Source organism: Lissotriton vulgaris, unplaced genomic scaffold, assembly GCF_964263255.1.
Source record: "Lissotriton vulgaris unplaced genomic scaffold, aLisVul1.2 SCAFFOLD_3828, whole genome shotgun sequence".
Taxonomy (NCBI): Eukaryota; Metazoa; Chordata; class Amphibia; order Caudata; family Salamandridae; genus Lissotriton; species Lissotriton vulgaris.
In genome coordinates, this window is record NW_028247777.1 from 169,422 (window position 1) to 196,488 (window position 27,067).

The 27,067-nt window shown below is 47.0% G+C and overlaps 1 protein-coding gene across 1 annotated transcript; it reads left to right on the plus strand.

Moving 5' to 3' along the window:
* The first annotated feature begins 49 nt into the window (after positions 1 to 49).
* LOC147665053 (DGAT1/2-independent enzyme synthesizing storage lipids-like) lies at positions 50 to 26,679 on the plus strand. Its single transcript, XM_086949789.1, has 3 exons — positions 50 to 275; positions 14,922 to 15,109; positions 26,179 to 26,679. The coding sequence occupies exon 3, from the start codon at positions 26,250 to 26,252 to the stop codon at positions 26,598 to 26,600; it is 351 nt and encodes a 116-aa protein (XP_086805915.1). The 5' UTR covers positions 50 to 275; positions 14,922 to 15,109; positions 26,179 to 26,249; the 3' UTR covers positions 26,601 to 26,679.
* The last annotated feature ends 388 nt before the right edge of the window (positions 26,680 to 27,067 follow it).

The following is a 27,067-nucleotide window of genomic DNA, read 5'->3' on the forward strand; positions in this document are numbered from 1 at the left end:
ATCCCGGAAAACGGCACACAGCCGTACGATTGGATGGTGGCATGCCCGTTAACTTCTGTGCGGGCAGTGTGCTGGTTTGCAGCCCACCCGGCCTGTACTGGCGTCACAGGCGTGTCATTTTCGCCTTCCGTAATCCGTTCCTACCTACGGCAGCTACCGGCCTCTGTACGGGCATCTTTCCGTCGCACCCGCTCTGTGTGCTGCGCGCCCCCCCCCTTCCGCAGCTTTTCACTTGGAATATTCCCTGCAGGATAGCGGCGTCCCGACCGGTTCAGGTGAGACTGCTGCAGCGAGTAGTATTACCTGCTTAAAGGGCGCGCCAGACACGGTACGGGATGGGGCTAGGCTACTTGTGGTTTAAATCCCTCTCAGATGCAAGTGCAGAGCTGGCAGTGCAGTGTTGCACAGATACTGTCTGCCAAGCTCCTGCAAGAACCAATATAAACAACCCTCCCCTCCCCCTTTGCCCATTTTATTTAAACACCATGCATTTCCTTGGAAAACCCCGCTCTAGTGCTCTGTCAGCCTCCTATATCAAGAAGAAATAAGCTTACTGTGTCGTCTTGCATTTTTAAAGTTCATGACATTGTATTACGTTTTTTAACAATTTAGTGTCAAAAGTGCCCGCTTGGGAATTTCCACCTGCCTCCCCTTCCTGATTGTACAATGTCAGTTTGGCCTATGTTCAGCACGTGATAACCCACACAGAGGACCAGCTCGTACTATTACCCATTTAGTTAAGGTGCTCGGAGCGCAACAGCTGTGTCCTTCTCTCAAAGAGGACTAAACTGTTTTGAGAGGGGTGTGGAGGGGTTGTCCGGCTTGTCCCAATGGAGAGATGTGAGAGCTTATGGGGGGGTGTTGATGATTTAAAATTGTTTTCGGTAGGTTTTACAATTGCTTTTATTCAGACTCCTTGTAAGTAGTTACAGTGCTGGAATTGGGGAATAAAAACAGTGGGAACTCTAACAAAAGGGACAATGCCCAGGTGATGTTAACGGGTGTGGACTCAGGCATGGCAGAGTCTGAAGGTAGGCAACCTAACGTCTGCGAGTACATAAGAATTATTATAAACTGCTCCAAAAGAAATTGACAATTAGAAAGTCAATATTAAAGTTGTACTGGCTTATTTTATTTTTCTCATATTGACCACATTTTACAAACTCCATCACTTTGCTTAACATAACATTCAGACCGGACATATATAAACGTTAATACGATGCAAAGAACCATAAGTTAAAAAAAAGTACACCAAAACATAACTTTATCTCTCCGCACAGATGAACTGCCTCATTGTAACTCAAATCCACAGCCCCATCTATAGATGGGGTGTGAAACGCTGGACCTGCGCCAAGCCCAGAGACAAACTACTTAAAAGGAATTAATTGTCTGTGAACTCTGTAGGGGTGGCGAGCCCAGTCCATATTTGAAGGAAAGCAATTATCTCTCAATATTAGCACGTTTAGTTAAAAATGTAGCACACCACCACAGTCCTCGTTTCTGGAAAGTAATTGTGACGTGATAAGCTGTGTGCCTCTGTTTGCTTCGATTGTATAGGCATCTAGGTGTTAGCTTTTTCTTTTGGATTAGTCTGACATATAACACATTTTTCTCTGTTGTAGGAGTCCTCAGATTTTGAAATTAGCAACACTGTCAGGAGGTAAAGAGCCTCTGCTACCACCTTCTGCAACCTCATGTTTACGAATTGGAATCAATGGAAAACCAGAAACAAAAGCAATATTAAATAAATTGCCAATATGATGGCTAAAACATCATTAAAGAGCCGCCATTTTGGATAATGGTGAAAAGGTTGCTGTGAGGAGTTATTTTCTCTCTATGAGACTACCCCCCCAAACCTATGGTTTTGACATCTAATTGAAGTATATAGGTCTCATAGTTCCTAAAATATAACTGTTAGAATGAAGAATATTACAACAATAACATCACTGCAAAACTTCCTCCATTTTTAAAAATGTTGTCCAGAAAATTCGACTTGGGTTAGCAATGTTTACCCAAGCTAAATTACATCTCTAATGATATAAAAACGTAAATCAAAAATAAATGGCATTGTCATTTATATTGCCAATAGCTTAATCGCTTGCATATGCGAGACCTATTTCATTAGCACCCACACACAGAGTAAGTAGTAAAGTCAGTAGTTGTTAGTGAGTAGGAGAGAGTTATTAGTAAAGAGAGTATTAGAGAGAGAGTAGTAAAAAGTGAGTATTAAATAGTGAGAGAGTGAGTAGTAAAGAGTCCTAGAGCCACACACATTTACATGCACAGCCACGCCCTTACTTATACAAAGTGTATTTTTAGTTTCAGTAAATCAAATCAAAAATAACTTTATTCGATTGAATTTACAATCATAAAAGTAAATCGTACAATACATATACAGTTATTTACAACATTTTGATTTTCATATAGTAGTTGACTGCTATGTACAATAATATGTCAGTTTAAGGATAAAATCGATTTTTCTTTTTGTTAGTATTAAAAATAACAACAGTATAAAAATAATATTTACTGTGCAGACGCCGCAAGGTTAGACCGAATTTTGATACAAGCTTTTAAATAATAAGCAACTGTTTTTGCAACATGAGGAGAGTCTAGGCATTGTAGTGCCAGGAGGGCAGGTCTGCATCTTCTCAGACCTAGTGATCTAAGCAAAGGGACCAACCAACGTTTGCGGGGAATTTCATAAAAAGTACAGAATAAAATTGCATGTAACATAGACTGAGGGGTACAGTCATCGCAGGGACATTTGACCAATTCACGTGACCAGTCTGAAGGCGTGGGAAATGAGACAAGGCGATAGAAAGAGTTAAATCTGAAGCGAGTTAAAACATGTCTATCGTAGTTGGACAAATAAAAAGACCAGTAGGGTTGCAGGCCATATGAGGATTGAATCGACATTAGATGGATAGTCGACTGCTTGCTGATTTCGGAGCACAAGCGTAAATCCCTCAGATGCGAGACACATAGGTTCTTTAAAGACTTTCTAGATATGGTCAAAAGTGAAATAGGGTTTATAAAAAACTCTAGGCAGTTCAAATCATTCAGAAATTTGAATACGTACGACAGCCAAGGAATCTTTTTCCAATGGGTCAAGGTGAGGCAGTCTGTTATTAGCAACCGGGTTAGGAGACATTGCTCCTTGGTCCATATACGGTGCCACAGGAGAATTGGTTGGTACCTTATGGTGTCAGTTAGGTAATCCCAGCCGAGTTCCATATGGCTACCGTAGTTGGAAGCACTTCTAGGGAGAGCTAATATGTACTTCAGGAAGTCGTTTTCGACTACCTGGAGCTCTTGGACAGGGGCGTAGCCCCATACACCGGCTCCATAGGTAGCCACGCTCGTGCATTTGGCTTGATAGATTTGCAATATTGCTGCCGGAGCGGGCTTGCCCAGTTTCCTTGAGAATGAGGTTAGCGCTGATGTTGTACGCTGGAGCTGCAGTTTTCTACTAGATATGGCAGGTTTCCACGACATTTGATGGTCAATGAGGATACCTAAGTACGGATAGTACCTAGCGCTATCTAGTCTAGTGTTCTCAATATAGATGGACTTACATTTCTGGGCTTTCTTGCCAATATGCATTACAAAGGTCTTAGATTTGTTAACTTGAAGACCGAGGGAGAGCATATATTGGCAGTACTTGTTGAGTTGCAGTTGGAGCTGGTTGGGTGTCCTTGCTAAAATTACCGAATCATCGGCATAAAGAAGTGCTGGAATCGGGCGGGCTTTTATACAGGGGAGGTCCTTGTTCCCTATCAGCATTGCTTGTTCCAAGCCATTGGTATAGATGTTGAACAGGAATGGGGCAAGGACACACCCCTGTCTAACTCCTTTTGTGATTCCAAATGTATCCGTTAGCTCTCCGTTAATACCAAACCTAACACAGGCTTTGGCATCCGAATAAAGCTCCCGGAGAAACTTCAGGATTGGAGGGTCTACTCCCAGATTGCTTAAGATCTCCCATAGCTTGGAGTGAATCACGCAATCGAATGCGGAGCTTAGATCCACATAGACCAGATAAAGGTTGCCACCTTTAGCCCAAGCATATTTCCCCATTAGTAAAGTGAGGTTAAGTGCCTGTTCCACCGTACCTAATCCCTCTTGGAACCCAAACTGGAGGTCTGTGATGATCTTATTCTCCTTCGCCCAGTCCTGGAGACGTTCCAGGAGGAGTCTCCCAGCGACCTTGCCCAGCGAGTCCAAGAGGGAAATTGGTCGGTAGCAAGCTGGATTGTCTCTGTCTCCCTTCTTAAAGATAGGGAGAAGGACAGAAGTGGACCACGAATCGATTAAACCAACCTGAGAGACTGCGGACATAACTTGAGTTACTATTGGGGACCATAGTTCAAGGTTGTTCACAAAGATATCTAAGGGAACCCCATCAGGGCCGGGGGCTTTGCCAATCTTGGAGGACGTTAGCGCTGTGTTCACGTCTCCAAGGTCAAAGTGGATGTCTATTGGGTAGATGTTATTACTGTTGGTGCAGGCCTCCCCAGGTATGGTATCATCGGTAGTTGGTGATGAGTTCCCAAATATCTGGGAAAAATGGGTAACCCATTTTTCAGCAGGTACCGCCACATCTAAGTGGGAAGAGGCGGTGTCATCTGCAAAAAATGGGGACTTGACTGTTCGCCAAAATAGCGTACTGTCCTTTGATTTTATGCTCTCATGGAGTTGGGCCCAAAGGTTATTTTTTATTTCACGTTTGCGGGTTTTTATGGCCAATTTATATTGCCTTCTTAAAAAAGAAATTAAAACTGTGTCCCTGTCTTGGCTATGGAGGGCTCGTTTGAGTGCGTTATGGGCCCTACGACAGTCGGAGTCAAACCACCCCCGACTATCTTTATCTTTCTTCTTGCTAGGGTGGCGGGTAAGTTCCTGCCGCATGATTTCTAGGATCTTTGCAAAACTACACAGAATTAGCTGGGGAGGTGAAGTCTCATCTAAACAGGTGTATATGTGGGGAAGAGTTTGTTGAATGACCTTTTCAGTGACCTCTTTGGGGTTGATCTTAGACCACTTTACTGTGTAGCCATTAGTTCGACCCATCTCCAGTGATTGCTGCATTAAAATACTGGGCTTAGTGCTAGATGCGGGAGCCAAGGTAAGAGTTATAGTAATACTGTTGGGGAAGTGGTCGCTAGAAGGGTCTGTACCGGTAGAAATTTTTTTTTAATCTGGGTCCTAGAATCTGTGAACACAATATAAAGTCGATCGTGGTCAACAATCCTCTACCATGGAATGTTGGCTTAAAGTCGACAACAGGTGTTACAAGTTCGTTTGCGAATTCGAGTTCCAGAGAGAATAAAGATGCATTAAAAGCTGACCCTAAGCTAGAATGGACAAAGTGGGTAATGGGAGAGTCATGCTCGTCTTGAAGGCCACATATACCTTTGTTATAATTACTACATAAATAAATATTAAAGTCCCCACCCCATACAAAATAACATTGTGACTGTACATTTTTAACTTTCTGGTCATGCAGAAATGAAGTGATTTCCGCCAATGACTTTACACTGTCAACCGATGGCTCATTGTTATACATATTTATAACATAATAAACAGAGCTTTTAACAGTAAACTTAAGGATTTGAGAAATTGCAGACATCTGGGATATTTCAGACATGGTAAATGGAATTTGGTTCGAGACGTAGATAGCCAGACCACCCTTGGGTCTACCTTGAACTGATGGAGTAGCGGACATATGAAAGGTTTTAAAGCCATGGATATGAATCGGCTCTATGGCCCAGGTTTCCTGGAGACAGGCTATGTCATGGCTGTTAACCAGGTCAATCCAGGGCTGTAAGTGTGTTTTTGACCTCAGGCACGCTACATTCCAGTACATGATTGCGAGATCCCTAGTAGAGGGTAAAGGGGAATTTGAGGTCAACAGGTGGTCAGGCGGTATTGGATCACAGATGTGAAGGGGCGAAGTAGTAGAAAGGGCAGTGTTATTAGATAAACTAGTTGGTATGGGTAAACTAGTTTGTTGGCTTTTAAGTATCTCCTCCGAAGTAATAAGAGGAGCAGAGCTAAGAGCACAAACCTGCGAAGATGTCAAGTGTAAAGGGGATTTTGACAGTGGAGTAAAGGACTCAATGACAGCACCTGGCAGGGAAGGGTGGTTGGGCGTTACCACCCAATTTTTGCTTAGAGAGAGGGTTGTGGGGATCTATATATCTATGGTATCTTGGATGTTATCGGAGGGGACTGATGGTCAGTCAACCATGTCCAAACATTCATATCTATTAGATAATGGTGGACCTCTCCAGTTGGAAGGATGTCCGAAGGCGGAGTTGAAAAAACCATAACCTGCCCACTGACCGTGATCTCTGTTCCCGTCCCAACTACCTACTCTCGTCCAGCTCCAAGGGGGGGCTGTATTATTACGCGGAGCCGGGGGGTAAAAGTATGACAGGTTATGGGTGGCTATCCCTTCATCAGAGGTACGGTCGCCCCAGGAGCAAATGTGCTCTACCGTGTTGGGGTCATCAAAGTTCACTATGATGCAGTCGCCCTGGATGTTTTTGGGCACAGTGCCGAGCCATGGCACTCTGCGGACGGTGGTAACTCTGTTGTCCAAAAAAGTTGGTAAGGGTCTGTTGTTGGACAGCCAATAGGTAACTTTGTTTTTTAGTGACCAAATTGGCTCATCTTGACTGGGGGGGGAGTTCCGGGACACCCGTCATAATTACCACATAAGGGGATGCCTCAGGTGGAAGATGTACAGGACGGGGCCCTCTCTTGCGGTTTCTGGGGACATTGTTAAAGCCAACCGATTGTTGCTTCGGGTGTGAGGGTACTGGGGTGGGAAGGGTAGGCTGAGGAGGGGTTTTTTGTTGGATAGACTGTTGAACATTTGGATTATTGGAATTGATCGGGGGTTGTGGTGGTAAAGGCTTTGGTGCCTTAGGTGGGGGTTGGGGCTTAGGCTGAGCAGGTGGTGGTTGTTTTTGGATGGGTTTCAGCAAGGCCTTTTGGTTAGTGTTGTTGTTTGGAACAATCGTTTTTGCCAAACTGGGCTTACTGGTTTTGCTATTATTTGGTAGGGATTTCCCTGGAGCAGGATTGGGATTTTTTGTGCTGGTCTTGGCTTGATCGAGAGCGGAGGACAAATGAGTTAGTTGAATTAGTTGAGTTTGCACCTGGTGTAATACCTTTTCAATTGGGGTTAGGTACGACTTAAATAGTTCACCTATTTTATTAAGCAATAGGGTGTCGTTACCACAGGTAATGTTAGTTATGTTCCCGTTGTCATCCAGGCTACTGTCGCTACCGTAGCTACTGGAGCTGCTAAGATTTAAGTTATCAACAGTAAGGATTGTTGGAGGTGCTGGCATGGGGGAAGGTGATTGATCGGGGGTTGGAACAGGGTTAATGGGTTGGGAGAGATGTGAGGTAGAGGGGGTTTTGGAGATGGTCATGGATGGACTGGTAGTAATGTGCTGTAAATGAGCAGTTTTCCTTCTCTTTGACTTTTTTTTGGGAATGGCCCCTTCTCGTATAGCCCTGACTGTGGCTGGAGAGGGATCAGGGGCACTGTGAGTGGCAAATATAAGTGGGGATTTTTCAAGGGACAGGTGAGAATCTGACAAATCCAAAGTTTCAGAGAGATCCACTGTACTGGGCACCGTGTTTACCTCTGCATGGACTAACACTGGCAGGGGTAGTTCTGCTGGGCGTAGCGGAGTTACCGCAGTGGCCAGTAGGCCCATAGAAGAACGCCTCGCTATGGCCAGGTCCTGGGAAACTCGGCGATTTTAATAAAATGATACCCTGCTCAATGGCATCGTTGGCCTTAGTTATAAATTGGTCAATCGGACCGATGACTTCGGCCGCGGCCAAAGCCTGCTTTTTAACAGTGTTTCTAGTATTTCGAGGAGACATGCTGTACGACAGTTAATGGCTCGCTAGTGCTGGTGGAGCTAAAAGAAGCAAGTTCAGGGATAAAAATTAATATGCTCTAACAGTAACCGTAAAATATGGTGAAGTAGAAAAACCAACCAGAAATGAAATGGCCCAGTCCAGTCTTGCACAGGCTTGAACGGGCTTAAACGGGCCCGCCCTTTGCCCGGGCTTCGCCCCGCGCTGCGGGAGGGACTGAACTGGTTCTTATGTTGTGCGGTGCTGAGGGGGCGTGGCCACCGGGGGAAGAGGCACCAGCTGTGAGAGCTAGAGGCTGCTGGTCCTCGCAGTCCCCCGGTGTGGTCAGCAGTAGTTTTCTTTCTCCTTGGTCCAGCGCACGCTGGGAGCGTGCAGGGTTACCGCCGAATGCGGAACTGCTCCCACCAGCAGCGCGACCTGAGAGAAGAGCCCCTGTAGACTGCTTCCCTCCTTGGGCGAACAGCAACTTTCCTCGTGTCCAAATCCGGGAAGATGGAGCAAGTGAGCGTTTCAGTAGTAAAGAGTGAGTAGTATAGAGTGACTAATTATGAGTGAGTAATGGAGAGAGGGAGAGAGACACATACATACATCGAACAAGAAATGATTTTGTGGTCAGAAAATCCACCTGCAAGCAAGTACAATGTGTAATGGTATACTGTGTCTCTAATGGAGCGTGCAGCATGGCAGGACAAACAAATCACAAGTGCCCAGGACAGTGAGCACCAAACATCCCATAAAATGTATTTAGGAGAGTCAGACTCACAAATTCTTTCATCGTGTCGCAAACCCTGATCTGCACCTTAGCATATGGTACATGTGCTTCCCAGGTAAATAAACTCTCCACTGACTGGGTCCAACCCTGCGCAAGGCTTTGAACGTTCCTTTTTCTACCAAATTGTAACTTTGTCCCAGAAGGCATAGCAGCAGCATAGCATGGCTAATGAACCCAAGGCCCACTGGCATCAAGATGACAATTAGGCAATCAACGGCTTTAATTTCATAGTTTCATCTAACATGCTCTTTTTGGCCTTATGCGCAGTGTTCTGGAGAAACTTAGGCCTTGCGTGTGACGAACAAAAAAAAAAACGAATAAATAATTAAATAGTTCATACACAACACATTCTGGTGCTTCCTGATTAATCCATGACACTGGTCATTAGCTATACCGAGCGGAGGGATAAAAACACTTACAGGATGACACATTAACCAGGCTGTTGGCAAGAGAATAAAATGTCCCCTAAGGACCTTACAGGGGCAATAATCTTAGCCTACGCGCAGTCGTGCATGCCGTTTCTGTGGAAACCATGCAAAATAAAACAGGATTCAGCCTACTGCAAACACTGAAGGGTATGCTACATAGCTTTTAACAACACTTCACTTGTGGATTCCCGTCTGTTGGGCTCAAGCCGGTTTTTCTGATTATTTCAGCACCCCCAGCCCAATCAAAACCCAGAAACAATAAACTTATTAATGGCGGAAACTGCTCCCACGTGTGTTCTTATTATGTCTTGTGGCTTGGCAAGGGACTCTCCTGCACTGGGGCCAAACAGCTAGAAAAGGCAACTAGCATAAAATAACTGAAATAAAACAGAGTAAGATTCATAAATTGAATGTCGACTTTTCCTCTCTCTATCCAATTAAGAAGAATTACGTTGTTTTCCACCCACATTTTCTTTATACTTGCTTACTTCATGGCTGAAACGAAAAGGCTTGCTCTTGGGTAGGACTGATCACAGTTAGTCAGGCCAAACGCCATTACTACAATCCGACCTGCACCCTCACTGCAGGCAGCTGCGGATAGCACTTTGCTTGATGGAATTAATTTAATAAATAAAGACACAAACACACACACTTGGTTGGCTGCACTGCATCACTCTGTCTCTTACATCTTAACTTCACTTGCAGGCAGTCAGGCACCACCACGCAGTAACCTCTTGCCGCCCGCCTCCTGAGTGAGCCCGCTCGGCCTGTCCTGTCCTGTGAGGCTGCTGCAATGGTTACTCCTGTCGTCAGCCGCTCTTTGCAACTGAATTTGCTGCGTGTGGGCAGTTGCGAGTGGCATTCAAGTTACTTCCCGTGCACATATTTTCCGGTGCTTTGTTTTAATTTAGTAACACTGATTTTATTTATTTATTATTATTTTTTTTCCCCCGTTTTTGCAAACTTGCCTCACCTTTCAGCTGCCCTCCTTCACCGAACTTCAATGGAAGGAACTCCAACAAAACAATGAGCCTCACTCTTCTTGAGAACGATAACAAAAAAGCGATTACGAGGAACAGGGGGGCAGAAAAGCGAGAACGAGGAACGGGGTGGGGGGCAGAAAAGAAATTAAAAAGAGGATCGGGGTGGAGGGGCAGAAAAGTGATCACAACGAGGGGATAGGGGGGTGGGGGGCAGAAAAGCGAGCACGAGGAACAGTGGGGGGCAGAAAAGCGAGAAAAACACAGTGCCCGATTGGCAGGAACACGGGGAAATCCAGTGTGAAACGGGTGGTTGCAGAGGGTGAAGCACAGTAGAGACAGTCGGAGATATCCAAGTTGGCACAGAGGAGTGTGTGCAAGACCACAAGTATATGCAGGAAAGCCACACATCAGTTTAAGGCGAATCCAAGCATGGGACATACAGTGGACAGCGATGTGCATGGGAATATTTTTAGGTGAATTGAAGTAGCATGTCAGGGTGCAGTAGTGTGAAATGCAGGGGGCAGGTGGAATAGACAGGGACACATGCTGGTGGCACAATGGACGTGCACTGTGGCACAACGGTATATGCAGGATTGCCACAGCGGAAAGTTCAGATTAGACACGTGTGCTTGGAGACAGGACATGTGAAGTGTTTGGAGGATGGGCAAAAAGGGGCTATGCAGATGACTCGGGGAGAGTATGAATGGTAGGTAGAAGAGAACCATGTAGAAGAAACTGTAGGGTGCGCAAGTGGTATATGCAGAATAGGCACGCCAAGAGCATGCACGGGTGGGCACACTAGGGGTATGCAAGGTGGGCACTGGAAGGTCATGTAGAGTTGGCACAGGAGGGACAAGCAGAGTGGAAACAGAAGTAGTTTACTGAGTGAACTCGGAAGGGCTGTGCAGAACTGACAGAGGCGGAACGGGCACAATCTGGATATGCACGGGTTGGGGGATATACAATGGAATGTTAAGATGGCGTGGAGGGACAGTGAACATCGGCCAACCTTACCGTGTTCATCCTGAGCTCCAGGGAGAAGGTGCCTGCGCACAGTGATGCTCCCGCCCCCGGAGTTCGCTGCTCTGCACTGGCGCTCCGCCCGTTAAGGTCCTTTCCTGGAGGGGCTCGGGAGAGGCTGTCCAGGGAGAGAGGGGGCTGCCGTCCATTCACCGCAGTGCTGGCCCGGTTCCCTCGCAGCCGGTACTTACATGTGGATGAGCACGCTGAGCACTGACTGAAGTTTGAGCCTGAAGACTCCGGCACTGCTCGCAGCCGACCGGGCAGGGGAGGGGGGGCGACGGAGGCTGCTCCGACGCTGACTTCACGCTGCAGATGTGCGGGAGGGGGGCCGAGGGCGCGCGTGCTCACAGTCCAGGCGCAGGGGAGGGGGCAGAGAGGTTCAGACAGGGGTAGCCGAGTACACAGAAGCAGACAGACACTGAAATTGAAGCACCTGGGGACGGACAAGGACGGAACCAGAGAGAATAAAGCCATACCCTCTAAAAGTGGCGACTTTTCAACAAACCTGGGCGGCGCCATTTTCGCATTCGGGGGCGTGGATTTAGCAGTTGAGTGACAGATGACGTCACGGTGAGAAAACAGCAAAAAAAATACACCCCCGAATCCGAAAAAGACGGGGCTTGAACAGAGTGACGTCCCTCTCCTCCAATGGCTGGCCAGCATTTACGAGGCCAGCCAATGGAGAAGAGAGGTGGGTTCAAGCCCCATAACTAAGAAACATTAAATCTTCAGACCGAACTGCGCAAGCACAGCCTACGGTCCTCGACCTAAAAATGGATATCTCTGGACAGCAATTTTTTTACTGAGGTATATCAAGGGGCCAGGACTTGATAGTGGTCGCAGGGAATGTATAAACGTTTTGTGACCGGAATGCGATCTGAAAAGCTTTGCTGTTTACCAACAATTTCATGTTGGTGGTAACCCATTCGCAATTGAGAAGGGGTCCCTAATGGACCTCCTCCCATTTGCGAATGTGGGCGCAAACATTTTTTTTAAGAGCAGGCAGCAGTTCCACTGGGAACTGCCTACTCTAAAACAAAAAGATAACTTTTCATTTTTGTTTTTGAAATGCATTCCATTTTCATTTAAGAAAAGAGCTACAATTCTCTCTCCCCCCCCCCCCCCCCCAAAAAAAATACATTATTGAAAAAGTAATCACAGACATGGTGATCTGCTGACCCCAGCATACTACCATCCCTGTGATTTTTGGTTATTCCCTATGAGTCGCAAATTTCAACCTGCCTCATGAATATTGATGAGACAATTCCATATGGGACCCACTGGAAATCGCAAACCAGGCTAAACACACTGTTGTAAATCGCATTTTGCAACTTCTTAATTGCAAGTCACAATTAGGAACTCGCAAAATGTAGCGATCATACATGTGGTCCATAGCCTTTAGCCAGTCCTACACTACTTTGTGCAACCTTACCTCCGGTTGACACTTGCCACAGTCTAACGCTTGGTTAACTGTTCCTTATGTGCAATGAAGGTTACTGAACGGTACCGTGTATTGAGGGAAGCTTGTAATAAGATGATCTGTAGCCGAGTAGTATTGATTGATGAGGTTTATTAGATGGATTTCAGGTTAAATCAAGTAATCATTTAAGTATCAATCAAGTCTCTCCTAAGCCCCACCAGGAGCAGCTCTCTTGCTACTCAGCCCTCTCTTCCAACTGTCATCCATCCACCAGGTACACCACACATTCCATATTACCTCACACACTCAACATTCTACCATTCACCCAGATAGGCTGAGCAGCAAGACAGATTAATTGGAAAGGCACATGGTATCCAAACCAGGATACTACACCACCTTCCCCCTTAGAAGGAACAAACAAATGAACAGTGTGAAGAGTTGGACGCGCTGTATCTAAATGCCAATGTAGACTATAACTACAATAAATCATGAAGCGTGCCCATCGCTGTAGAACATGACGCCTTTGTGATAAAAGATGCACTAAGCAGGATGAAGAAACTAAAAGTAACAGTACCTGCTGATCCAATACGATAATCTGAAGAATAACACCGGTGCCCTGGGAATAAAAGTTGCAAACAGAAATATCTGCGTGGTGAACTTCAGGAGACTGCTTGGCTCAGAGTAGAGTTGTGGTGTAAACCAAAGATGGCGGCACGTTATTCAAGTAAGGCCGGGTGGTTCAAGGTGTGTAAACGTCCCCAAACGTCGTGAATCAGCCCACAGAATTGCCACAAAGAAGACGTCACTGAAGCCTCGGACACTGTCAGAGGACTGACGAAAGGACAATGACGAGAAGGTGAGGCTGCTCGCACGAGCTGCATGTTGTGGTTTGAAAAGAAAAGCGGCGGAGCAACTGCCAATGTGTGAATACATGGTCCGTCAGATTGAGTTAACTTTTAACACTCCCAGGAGATTAATTACACGCGCTGCCTGTTATCTTTTGAATTCTTAACAGGACTGCTCCAGCTCTCGTCTTTCAAGCGCTTTGCCACACGTGTTGTGTTTATTCTTAAACAGCATGTAAAACAACATTTAATCACACTCTGTCTCATGCGCGTGAATAACCGGCAGTTCACATAACCATTTCAACTTCAGTTATGGAATAAACATTTCCATGTTTTTATTTTCACTGATCTTCGCTTTCAGAGCAAATAAATAAATCTCTTTAAAGATGTACGGTTGCCTCCCTCTGTCCTGACTTGCTCATTTAGACAAAATTATCACGTTAGGCAGTTCTTTCAAAAGAAAATCTTCACTCTTCTTGCGCAGATTATGCCCTAACTCGCTCATTTAGACAAAATAAATTATCATGTTATCACGTTAGGCAGTTCTTTTCCAAATAAAGTCTTCGCTCTAACTGCGCAGATTACAATGAGAATGTTCTACACATCCAGCGCTGATAACATTAACGATGTTTTAGAAATACAGTATTTTCTTACAGATCTTCTTTTCCTCTCTTTTTTTTTTAAAATGCTGAACAAAGATTAATGTCTCTTACCTGCACAGTAGTCCCTGATGCTCTTCAGTATTAACTAAGCAATGCTCGCAATAACAAGTAGGAGCTGGCAGGAAGAAGCGTTGTACAGGGACTGGCACACTTAAGTTGTATGCAGGCATAGACTGGCACATCCAATTTGGAGGGCGACCGGTGATAGGTCACTGGTGGGGCTAACTAAGGGGTGCCAGTAAACTACGAGAAACTTTAAATACATTATTTTTTCTTACTTGTTGCTTTAAATCTTTGTCATGAAGTTCCTTGATGTTCCTAGATGTTTCAAGCCGTGTAGGTAAGTCCAAACGTCGCCAAATGTAATAAGATGATCTGTAGCCGAGTAGTATTGATTGATGAGGTTTATTAGATGGATTTCAGGTTAAATCAAGTAATCATTTAAGTATCAATCAAGTCTCTCCTAAGCCCCACCAGGAGCAGCTCTCTTGCTACTCAGCCCTCTCTTCCAACTGTCATCCATCCACCAGGCACACCACACATTCCATATTACCTCACACACTCAACATTCTACCATTCACCCAGATAGGCTGAGCAGCAAGACAGATTAATTGGAAAGGCACATGGTATCCAAACCAGGATACTACAAAGCTGCTGTCAATCTGCATTCCTTTATGCCATTTGCCCCAGCTGCTGTTTCAGAATACTCTTGCGCTAGCTTGTCATTTTTTTCCCACTGACTTGAACTGATAACCCATACAATCAATGTCACACATGAATTTCATTTTGTAGTTTCATTTGTTTAATGATTTACTTCACAGTAAGTGAAGCTATTTAGCTATGCTGGTTTAAAAACATTGTGTATGCTTTATTTTCAATTTAGGTCACGGAAGGACAGGTGTGCCATGCTGTTCAACCTTGTAATTCCTTTGAGACTTTGGTTTCAGACTATTCTAAGTCCTATCCCCTAGCTCATTGATTTCAGGGAAGGACTGCTACATCGCCAGGAATGCGCTTACACCTCCATGAGCCAAGCAAGCATTTAAAGATCTGCAACTTCAATATTTAGCGGTTTGTATCAATGGCATCCAAAAGCATAATGTGCAGTGTTTTTGTTTCTGTACTTGAGTTTTAATTCTGTTATGCATTTTCTTTGTTTGTACTGCACTTTACCACTGGTTAGCAACTGTAAAGTGCATCGAGCTCTATAGCCAGCAAAAAGGCCAAACATTTGGGGTGACCATGCAAAAAGGGGTCCAATAGTTACACAGAGGGAACAAGATGAAACTTAGTTTGTTGTATTTTAATCTTCAATGTAGGCATCTATTGTCTAGTCATGAATGTGAGAAGCAATTGCTACAGTGTACTTAAATTGGAACAAATTGTTTAGGGTGTTCTGCATGATAAAACAGGAGTGATAATGTACAAGCACTTCATAGAGTATCCATGCTAAATCAGAATGTAGAGAAGAATAACATGCAATCATTTTTCATCAGTCCTGTAAATGCTATGGTCAGTCCTGTGGTACAAAATGTTCACCACTCAACTTGTATGTCAAAACGCCCATGATTCTCTTCAGAACCCAAAGGACGATATCAGGACATCAGGCTGCAACCGACGTAGTGTGAAAAACAAATCTATTTGGTCTCCTTTGTGCCTCATGAGAAAAGTAACATTGAGTTACATCATTGTGACTCTACTACTTTTATATTATAGTAATATCAAAGCTAATCATACAAAAATTATCTACGAAGCACCAGAACGATCAGTCTACCAAAGTTCTGCACAATGGCTTACCAGTGATCAGTCCGCTAAGTAATCATACTTAAAAATAGTACATTCAAACCTAAGCCACAAAAAATTATGTTTTTTGTGGCAGCTGTGGCAAGACATGAATAACCAACTTACTGAAAAGAGTCTCCTGCAAATTAGGTAATGAATCTCTACTTCATGAATGAAGTCTATTTCATGTACTGTAATTAAGAAATTGTGTAGCAGTCAATAGTTTTAGGAAAAGAAATCCCTTTTTGTAGCAGTCTTAGGAATACAGAGCTGGCTATGCTGTTGGCTAGGTTTGCACTATACAAATACTACATACATACATATTTGCATTAAAAAAAGGAACCAAAAAATAACCCCAGTTGGGAGATGCAGCTTGTAAACCGCATCATAATACGGTTCCTAGAATGATGGTTCATTACTACAGCCACCTGCATTTCTATGTACTCAAAGGTATGTTTATGGCCTTGTGAATGTTGCACTAAGGGAGCATCTGCAGTGGAGCAGCACTGCAAGCATTACAGTTGGAAAACAAACTACACGTTTGTTCCTGATGTTCAAATGTTTTGTTAACTTACTAGCTTGACTTTATCCACACTTAAAGTGCTTGACTATTGGTGCTAAACCTCACTGTGCTCTAATGGATTTAGGCATTTTTTTGCTCTATGTATACCTGGTGTTTCTAATATATTTGAACACAAAAGTGGATGATTGGTGTATTTTGTCTCGTATACTATGTGCCACTTTTTCAAGACTGGTTTCTTTAGTCTATTACTTGCCGGAGCAGAGTACTGACTTAAATGAGACTTTCATTATCTTCTGTTCTCACTTTGAGTTATAGAAGTTCTTCCCAGAGACAATACCATGCCGTTTTCCCTTGTCCTGACAAGGCCAGTCTTTTGCTGTTAACCTTGACCTTTTGCCAGAATATATCTACTTTGACTATTTCTCCGACAAACTGGATCTTGTTCTCTGAGAACACAATAATCTTATTGGTTAGGTCGATTGCCTAATGACAGAAGTCTTTCTACCTCTGCAAAGACTGTTCACATAGCATCCAGATTTCCGGTAGACCGCTGCAATATTGTCTAACTGGGTACAGCTAGCCTCCTGGCTCGGCTCACTGTATTTACTAAACTTCCCAAAATGATTCTATGTATAACCAATACAATTCTTTATTGGGTCGGCCTTGCTTGGTTGCTGGGTCAAATTAAAACTGCCTTGAGGTGACGTGGTCATGTTTTACAAATCTACATGAACCTTTTTCCAATTAAACACTTTTTTTTAAATTAGTTATTTTGAGTTTTATGAGTACACGAGAGGTGATACAACGATCAGTGTGTAGTAAATCATGTGACCTATGAAGACAATCCAAATAAAATGCAGCATCAATTGCACCTTCAGTTGACGGACAAATATTCACAGAGTGGTAGACATTTTTTCCTGAACAGGAGAATATTTTATACCGCAACTCCATATTCTAGTTGAAAACCTAAAAAGACTGGACATGCAGCAGTTTTATAAAGCCGTCATGGGGAATAAAGTAATTTTCTGATTGCCATGACATTGGCAGAATAATTTTAATTTTCAGATCCAGTCTCAAATGTTGGAAAGCTCTGTAATCTAGTTAAATGTATATTTCTATGTATGTCCTCCAAGACCTCCTGGCTAACTGGCTACTCTTCAAAAATATGAAACTTGCTTCCATGACACTCGATCTGAGGAGCACAGATAAGATGCTAAGACAATGTCTGAACAGCCACTTTCGTATGATATATCTTGAATAGTCTTTGATAAATCTGTAAACAAAGGTTGATTGTGCTCATGTTCTGAACCATTGACCAGGACCGCAGGGATTGGTTTCTGTAGCACAGCTACTTTAATGTGTTTACTAATGCCCTTACCCTCTTTTCTTAATTTCTGTGCAAGTTTTTAAATGTTTCTGTTTAGTTTAACATTGTTTGGAGATTTATTTTCTTTACTTCTTTTACTTTATTGTTGATGTTTGATTGTATTTATAACCCAATACCTCCCATAAAGTTTGCTAAAGGATAAGCATGTTGCTTTACCACACTAGCATAGACGGTTCCAAGTATATCCTTAGGGAAAATTGGAATTACCCAGTGCTTAATTCGAACCAGTGCTTTCCGGTGCTCGGCACAGTCACATAATTGGTTTCCGGTTCTGAACACCAGTCCTTAATTGTCAACACCCCACTTATGACAGTCCGCCACATGGTGGCACTGGTCATCTAATTTAGAGATGAGCAGAACAACAGTTGTTTATAAATACAATTTACCTGAATAATTACTAATACCTTCCTCTCCAGCCATTCCATCAGGTTTGAGGACTTGGAATAATCTGAACTGTCACACTTGCAGGCGAGAGAGATGGTTAGTAGTTGTTTTGGTACTGCCATTGGCAGCAATGACTCTGGCAGTGGTTGGTGCAAGCTGCAGTTGCCTCATGGTCAGGACCCTGGCACTTATTAATTTACAAATTAAGCACTGTATTACCTTTGTGGATCCTTTTGTGTAGGCAGTGTCTGAGCTAAATCACAGCTCCACCCAGTTCACAGTAGGATGCAACTTCTTTCTCGCATTGCTTACCTGTTGAATTCCCTTATGCAATATATTGCACCTTCTACAGCGAAATATTTAGTATTTTTGATTTTAGTCTGTGTTCTCTGCCACCAGCCCCTGTGCTATTTATTTTTTATATATTTCATTTGATGTATATTTTCATTCTGAGTTTTATCAATTTTTTTTTTGCATGTTATCAGCAAAGCTTTCAGAAGTTGCTATGAGTCGAAAGAATTGCGTTAACATTGCGATTGCAGTGATACTTGATATTAATAGCAGGTGAACACCTATTTATTCTTAATTGGCACTAGCTCCTGCTACACATGAATACATTGGTCTACCACAGTATTATCCCAAGGAGTAGCCAAAGTCACAGTGTAGACTAAACATCATAAACTTTGTGCTCTAAAATCAAGTTTGGGGGGCGTGGCCAAGATGGCGGAGTAGGAGGACGCAACCTCGGCGATCTCCCCCAGGCCCCTAAGCACCTTATTTACCGCTGATCTCCTCCCATCGTTACCAGCTGGCGACGGCGGGAGTAGTGGGGAACTAGCGGGCCTCGTTGGGAGGAAAATCAGTGCACCAGAAGGCGCCGTTGGCGGACTGTGGAAACCGAGCCGCGATCTTCGAGAGCCGCGGCCCGACCGGAAGTGCCGCTGGGTCCGCCCTGTGGACTAACTCGAGCCTGAGGCGCCGCGCGGAGGCCGCCAGCACAGCGCCTGGAGAGGAGCGGGAACCTGCTCGGGTCCGCCCGCCACTACAGTGCGGAGCCGCTGAATGCGCCACAGAGCGGAAGCGACCGAAGCGGCGTGATGTCGGAGCCCCGCCACGAAGAACAGCTGAACCGGGGGCCTGCCTGAACCGGACCGGGGTGCTGGATTGTCCCACCCGCTGAAGCCACACAGGAGGTTGCGTATGCCTGGCAGTGTAACTCGGGCCCGGTGGGGTCTCAAGCGGCTGACCCCTGTGACTTGCTGGCTTTCATATTGTGAACGGAGTGGGGTCAGACCAGGAGCTGCTTGCGAGGTAGCGTGCTACGAATTGGGGACGCCATTATGAGACTGAAGTCTGCGTCTCCATCGGCCTGGCACGGAGGTGGAGTTGGTAGGAGTCTACGCCCTGTGAAGCATGAGGAGGTGGAGAGCGGGTGCCAGGATGCACCTCAGTGGCTAGAGGGGCCGGCAGCTCACGGAGGAACGGAGACCCCATCCCCCCGGCCTAGTGCTGTCAGAAAGTGGTGGGGTAGCGCCTGGACAGTGGTGAAGGGCCGAGCGGCCTACTCGCGAAGGTCTTAGTATGTCACGGCAGCCACGGTAAGGGGACCCAGCACTATTGATTCCCGTCGGAGCGTGGCGGAGGGTGTTGGGTCGCCCCCTTCTGTTTCCACTTGGCAGCGTATGGGAGTGGCGGAGGGCCTGTGGGCCTGAACTACGGGGGTCCTGCTAGTGACTTTGCAGTGGGCCCAGCCTGCCCTTGGGACCTGTTTGGTCGTACTGTTGTGGCTGATCTTGGTGGGACACTTGCAGAGGCCGGAGCACGTGCAGGCAGTGGATGCGTGGGGAGAGTGACGCCTCACTCTAGGACTTTCAACTCGTCCAGGTTGATTGGGGGCCAGGACTAACGACTGCGGCTGGGCCCCCGGAGGTCTGTTAGATTTGAAGTATACGGTTGGCGGCCGACTGAGTGAGCGGACGGAAGGCCTAACCAACTAGAGTGGTCATCCAGCTGGTGGCTGGGTGGTGTAGTAAACGCTGCTGTTGTTGGTGAGGATTGGACACTTTCATCTATCGTCCAAAATGGCCGGCAACAAGGGGAGCAGGAAGGGTGACCGCACCCTACCGGAAATGCTGAACAGGAGCACTGCACGGCAAGACCGCGGACAGCACTCCCCAGTTCAGTCAAGCAGCTCACGGGGGGCGAGCGGAGGGGAGCCGCCAGTTACCAGGTCATTCCTTGAGTCGCTTTTTAGCTCCTTACGAGAGGACTTCCGGACACTCAAGCAGGAAGTAGCGGGGGAGGTAAGAGAGGTCCGGAGAGAGGTCGATGGCCTGGGAGAGAGGGTCTCATCTGTGGAAGAAGCGGGCCACGCCCGGGACGAGGAACTCGCACAGCTCCAGCAGGGAGGGATCAGGCTTCGGGACCAGCAGATCGATCTCCAATCCCATGTGGAGGACCTCGAGAACCGTTCCCGGAGAAACAACATTAGGGTCCGGGGTATTCCTCTCGGAGAAGAAGGGGAGGACGCGGCTAACTACCTGCAGGATCTGTTCCGGGACATCCTGGGTTAGCCGACTGATTTTGCTCTCAGGATCGACAGGGCACACAGGGTGGGCCCACGACGCAGAGCCCCGGCGCCTCCCCCGACCTTCTGGCCTACCTGCCGGACTATCCCCTGAAGGAGAGAATCTTAAGGGTAGCTCGCACCAAGCCTTCCTTGGAGTTCAGAGGTCATAGGGTGGCCCTCTTTCAAGATCTCTCAGTGGTCACCCTACAGAAACGCAAGTCCTTTAAAATTGTGACTGACTTCTTGCGGGAGCATGATACTCAATACTCTTGGGGCCACCCTTTTTGTATTCTCTTCCGCTGGACCGGAACATTTCATCAGCTGCGCTCCCTCCAGGACACCTGTACTGTACTGGGCATTACAGCGGCCGACGAAGAGGCCCCCACTCCACGTCGTCGCCGAGTCACCAGAGATGGCTGGCAATCTGTCCCTGGCCGCAGGCCTTCAACCTCTTCAGTGAGACCTGACTCGCCTACTATCCGGGCTGAAATGGATAATGCTGTGAGAGAGGTCGCTAGAGAAACGGCGGCGGGAGAGGTTGCTTTGACCGCCTAGAAATTCTCCGCGGGGAGATCGACATCGCTTCTTCTTTTTGAGCTGCAGGTTTGGGGGCTTGGGGGGGGGGGGGGGGAGCGGGGGTTGTGTGGTGGCTGGACGTCCACTTTCGAGACTTTTCCATAGACTTGCCTGTTTGGGCCGGGCTTGGACAATGGTTCCCTTGACTCCTTTCTTGGGAGGTCGGGGACAGTGTTCTGGGAGTGGAAGGGGTTGTGTTGGGGTGTTTGGGAACCGGGAGGGGTTGTGGGAGTTGGGAGTGGGGAATGGAGTTGTCCAGTGCGCTGTGCTAGGATTTGTTGCTTTGCCTGAGTTTCTCCACCTTGTCTTACTCAGCAGCGAAGGGGAGGCGAGTGGGGAGATGGAATGTGGGGTTGGCTGGTGTGTGGGGGGAGACCTGGTCACATTAGAGCTCATGGCTGGTGCTAGGCTGCGCGGGAGGGAGCGGCTTCGCTTATTGTCTTGGGAGGATTGCTTTGCTGCTTGAGTTGGGGGGAGGATACTCGCCCACTACGATCAACAGGCAGGATACTAACGCCTTTACATACATTTACCACTGTGCCTCCTCATACCTTTAAAGTTGTGACCTTGAATGTCAGGGGTCTGAATAATCCTGTTAAGCGGCGGGCGGTGCTTTCCCTGTTAGAAAATGCTCAAGCGGACATATGCCTGCGCTACGCTCTTGTAAATTCCCGACGCAGTTCTTTTCCTCCGGTACCACCAAGACAGCCGGGGTGGCGATTCTGGTGGCTCGACACTTTCGGGGAGAACACATCCACAAACTCGCAGAAATTAAAGGAAGGTTGCTGGCACATAGGTTCCGGGTGGGGGGAATTACATTCACGATAGGTTCCCTTTACAGTCCAATGATAAACGGGAGCGGTTCTTGCAGTCTGCTGTGGAAGAGATCTCTGCCTCGCCGGACAGGCATGTTATCCTTGGGGGCGACCTTAACATGGTCTTTGATTCGGTGGTAGACAGATCGGCGCAGCGCTCCCCGCAAGTCGGGGAATTTTCAGCTGGGTCTAAGGCTAGGCTTGCGGAGGTGGACCTCCTGGACCTTTGGCGCCACATGCATCCCGTAGATAGGGACTACTCGTACTATTCCCACGCGCATAAGACCTACGCGGGGCTTGATCATCTCCTGGTCACCTCACCGGTGCAGGCTCTGGCGTCCGCCGTGGACATGGGGGTAATTTCCTTGTCGGATCACGCCCCGGTCGAGGCCTCCTTCTGCTTGCCACCCTCTGCCTCCCCGGCGAGGATTTGGCGCCTCCGGGATACCCTGCTACATAGAAAAACGGTAACGGACCGTATTGAGCAAGTACTCCGTGACTATTTGGCTCACAATGACAACTCGGATACCACCCGGGCCACACAATGGGCGGCTTTGAAGGCTGTCCTTAGGGGGGAGTTCTTGTCAATCTCCGCGGCCGACAACAAGGAGCGCAGGATAAAGAGGGATGAGCTTACTAACAGAGTCCGGGAGCTGGATTTGATCCACCGCAGGACTGGGGCACCAAGGATTTGGCGGCAGCTTAGAGAAGCAAGGAAACTCCTTGCCGCCTTAGATGTAGACCGAGCGGAATATGCGGCCCTCCGACTGCGCCATGCCTTCTATACTGGGGGGATCGCTGTGGCAAACTTTTGGCCAATAGACTCCGGGCCACTAGGCAGAGCCATTTAGTGAAGGAGCTCTCTGACTCCACGGGCTCTGCAGTAACGGATGATGCCCGCATCACGGCCGCTTTTCGAGGCTTCTATAGAAACCTCTACGCTGGTGACCCGTCGGATGTGCCGGCTATGACCTCCTATCTGGACTCGGTCACTCTGCCTTCCTTGGAGCCTCTGCAGGCGGACCACCTGAACAGGGATATTAGCATAGAGGAAGTAGTGACGGCCATTGCCAGACTCAAGCACGGCAAAGCACCAGGCCCAGATGGTTATTCTGCCCTCTTCTATAAGACATTCTGCGGGTCGTTGGCCCCAGTCCTCACCCGCCTTTTCAACTCTTTCGCGGAACCTGGAGCCATCCCGCCTGACCTCCTGAGGGCTTCTGTTACGGTCATCCCCAAACCAGGGAAAGATCCTAAATAGTGTGGATCCTACAGACCGATATCCCTCTTAAATGTCGATTTGAAATTCTATACTGGGATTCTGGCCAGTCGTTTAGCTCTTCATTTACCCGGCCTTATCGACCTGGATCAGGCGGGTTTTGTTCCGGGGCGGCAGACGGTGGATAATACAAAATGGGTGGTCCATCTGCTGGAAAAGGCTTCCCGGATTCCGGGTGAAAGGATGATGCTCACGGTTGATGCAGAGAAGGCGTTTGACCGCGTGCATTGGCCCTTCTTGGAGCAGGTACTGGTGAAGGCGGGTATTGGGGAAAGGTTTCGCACTATGATCCTCAACTGCTACAAGGAACCCTCAGCAGTGGTCCGGGTTAACGGCCACACCTCTGCAGCCTTCCCCATTGAGACTGGCACCAGGCAAGGTTGTCCACTCTCGCCCTTGCTCTTTGCTCTATACATGGAGCCGTTCGCTCAAAGGGTGCGGACTCGATCAGCAGTGGAGGGGATACGGATGGGTGGATTTACCCATACAGTCAGTCTCTACGCTGATGATGTCCTCTTCACATTGGCAGCACCCCAGATGTCACTTCCGGCCTGTATGGAAGAACTGGCAGCGTTCGGCACGGTCTCAGGCTTTAAGGTGAATATGGGGAAGTCAGTGGCTTTGGATATCTCCCTGGTGCCTGATACCAGGGCATATCTGCAGAACAGGTTCCTGTTACTTTGGTCCTCAGAGGCGATAACATATTTGGGGATTCAGATAGCCCCTACGCTGCCAGCCATGGTCTCGGCTAATTACTTAGCCTTGGGAGTCAAGATCAGGAACGAGCTAGGCCGTTGGAATCGCGGCATCCTCTCCTGGTTGGGTAGGATTGCCGCCGTCAAGATGACGATTTTGCCGCAAGTGCTCTACTTGTTCAGGGCCCTGCCGCTTCAGTCACCAAAGGGATGGATACAGCAGTTACAGTCAGATGTGGCCCGTTTCGTTTGGCAAGGGAAAAAGCCTAGGTAACGCAGGTCCCTCTCCCTTTTGTCTCCTGACACTGGAGGTCTAGGTATTCCCGACTTCCGTAAATACTTTCAAGCGACTCAATTGAGATACTTGGTCGAATGGTGCAGGTGGGAGTCGGATAAGCATTGGCTTTTCCAGGACCAGGCGGTGGCGGGGCGGCCTCTGCAGGAGATACCGTTCCTACACCGGACCCACCCGCCTAAATCTCTACGGCTCTTTTATTACTAGGGTGCCTTTGCGGGTCTGGGACGCGATTTACCGTAGGTATGACCTCACCACATTCCCCTCGCCGCTGGTGGATAACCCTGCCTTCACTCCCGGAATGGAGAAAGGAGCCTTTACACATTGGCGGCAGGCAGGGTGCAGAGCATTATGCCACCTGTATGGCCCGAGGGGGTCATCCCGTTCACACAATTTCGGCTGGAGTTCTCACTCCCCGAAACTGAGAGACACCGTTATATGCAGGTCCGGCATTGGGCTCTTCAGCCACAGGTGAGGGACATGGCGGATAGGATGCTTTCACTGTGCGAGAGATGGCTGTTGTCCCGTACGTCGGACTCGAAACTAATCTCGGACTTGTATAAGTTCTTACAACTACCCTCAACACACTTTCATAACCCCGGGAGGGCTAGATGGGAACGGGATCTTGGTAGGACATTGAGCCCCAAGGAATGGGACCCCATATCTTATAGGGCGCGCCACTCTGCATATCACATGGGTCTCACTGATACCTTCACCAAAGTGTCCACGTACTGGTACTACACGCCTGAGTGGATCCATGAGTTCGACCGTAGTAAGACTGATACGTGCTGGCGGGGGTGCGGACACCGGGGTACACTCACGCACATTCTATGGGACTGTCCTCTCTTAACTAGTTACTGGAAGGAAGTACTGGATGAAATTGATTCTCATTTTGGCATAGAGCTCCCGCGCTTCCCGGCATATACCCTGATGGACTCCCAAATGACCTAATGTATCCCCTCAAGTCCAGAAGAGGTAGGCAGATCACCATCGCCCTCGGCTCTGCAGTTCAGAACATCTTGATATACTGGCGCACGGACACAACTCCCACGGTCACGGGCTGGCTCCACAGACTGTGGCACGTGCTGGGTATGGAGAAACTGTCTTTGGTGGCTGGGGATATTACGCAATTTAATGAACTGTGGCAACCATTTCACTCTCTGCTGCTCACGGAGTTCAGGGAACTCACCTGTCAGAGATACCTTCGCCTCCTGCGGCTTACGAGCCCGTTGGCGCCAGATCAGTGAGCGGGGTAAGACCCTCTTCCCCAATTACCTAGAGCTTGGGGATATAGGTTGCATGGTAGTAGCGCAGTGGACAGTGGGTGGGGTGGGTGGGGGGTAGGGGTTGGGTGAGGCAATGGGACGTTGGGGTGGGGGGGGGACATTTGTACTGAAATCTTGTGTCATGCCAGACTTCAGCTCTTTTTCATTTGCCAATCCTATACTGCTGTGTATCAGTTTTGGTGTGTCACGCTGAATAAAATACTTTAAACCTAAAATCAAGTTTGATTTTGGTCTGTGCGCAGATGATCAGCTAATTAAGTTACATGTAAACAAACCCAGATCTGTTGCTCGTGACAAGTAGGTTGGCCCCAGAATTTCCAGAGACATTTAAAAAATGTTCTTAGGTCTTGATGTTGGCAAGCCCAAAAGTTAGTTCTTTATTTACAGGAGTAGCGGACTATGTTGTAACTTTTCCTGTTAGTAATGTACTTTGTGACCTGACTAGAGGCCGAACAGTGAAGTATTGACAAACTTTTTCACAGTTTAAGACTAAACTTCATTGTTTGTAATCATGTTCCATCTATTAAAATATATCTTCTGTTTCTCCAGGAGCAAGCATACAAAGTTATCATGACCACAGCAAGGATTTGATATTTGATTGAATTGCTCCTGATCAGAATATGGCCGGCAAAAACGATTCCTGTTCTGTTGGTCCCTCACTGACCTATTTAACCTGTCTGATGGACAAGTGGGAGGAGTGGATAGACCTGGACAATCTGGAAGACTACCTGAATTATGCAAACTACCTCTTATGGCTGTTCACACCACTCATTGTTGTATTTATTCTTCCCTTTTTTATTGTGATCTTTCTGTACCTATCTGTCCTGTTCCTTCATGTTTACAAACGGAAGAACGAACTCAAAGAAGCCTACTCCAACAGTATATGGGATGGTGCGAGAAAAACCCTGGCGACACTGTGGGACGGTCATGCAGTGATATGGCATGGTAAGCTGTTGTATTACTTTTGTTAATGTTGGAATCCTATATACATGTTGGCCTTCAAACCTGTATTTCAGTGCACCCCTTCATTAAAATTGATCATTACTTGAACTACCTATTGTAATCATAGTTGTTCAAGTGAAGTAAAAACTGCTTTACTCATAGACTTTGTATGAATTTGGCAAAACGGAAAAGGTCCTCAGTGAGGCCTACTCCTTGTTAAGGTGTAGCACATTTGAGACAAATAATTCCATGAGTGACACTGGTTTACCCCCTGTATTATTTGGTTGGTTGGTTTGCTGGTCGTCCATGGGTGTCTTTGAAAATGTGTCCCTTTAGAAGAGCCTGAACTGTTCCCAGAAAATCACTCTGGACATGCCTGTGGTTATGGCTTTTCCCCATTCATGCAATGTGTCATGTCATATGTGTTTTGACGAGGAGTTGCCTGGAAGCAGCCAAAGGTGGGGAATTAATCCCTTGAAAGCAACTTATTTGTAGT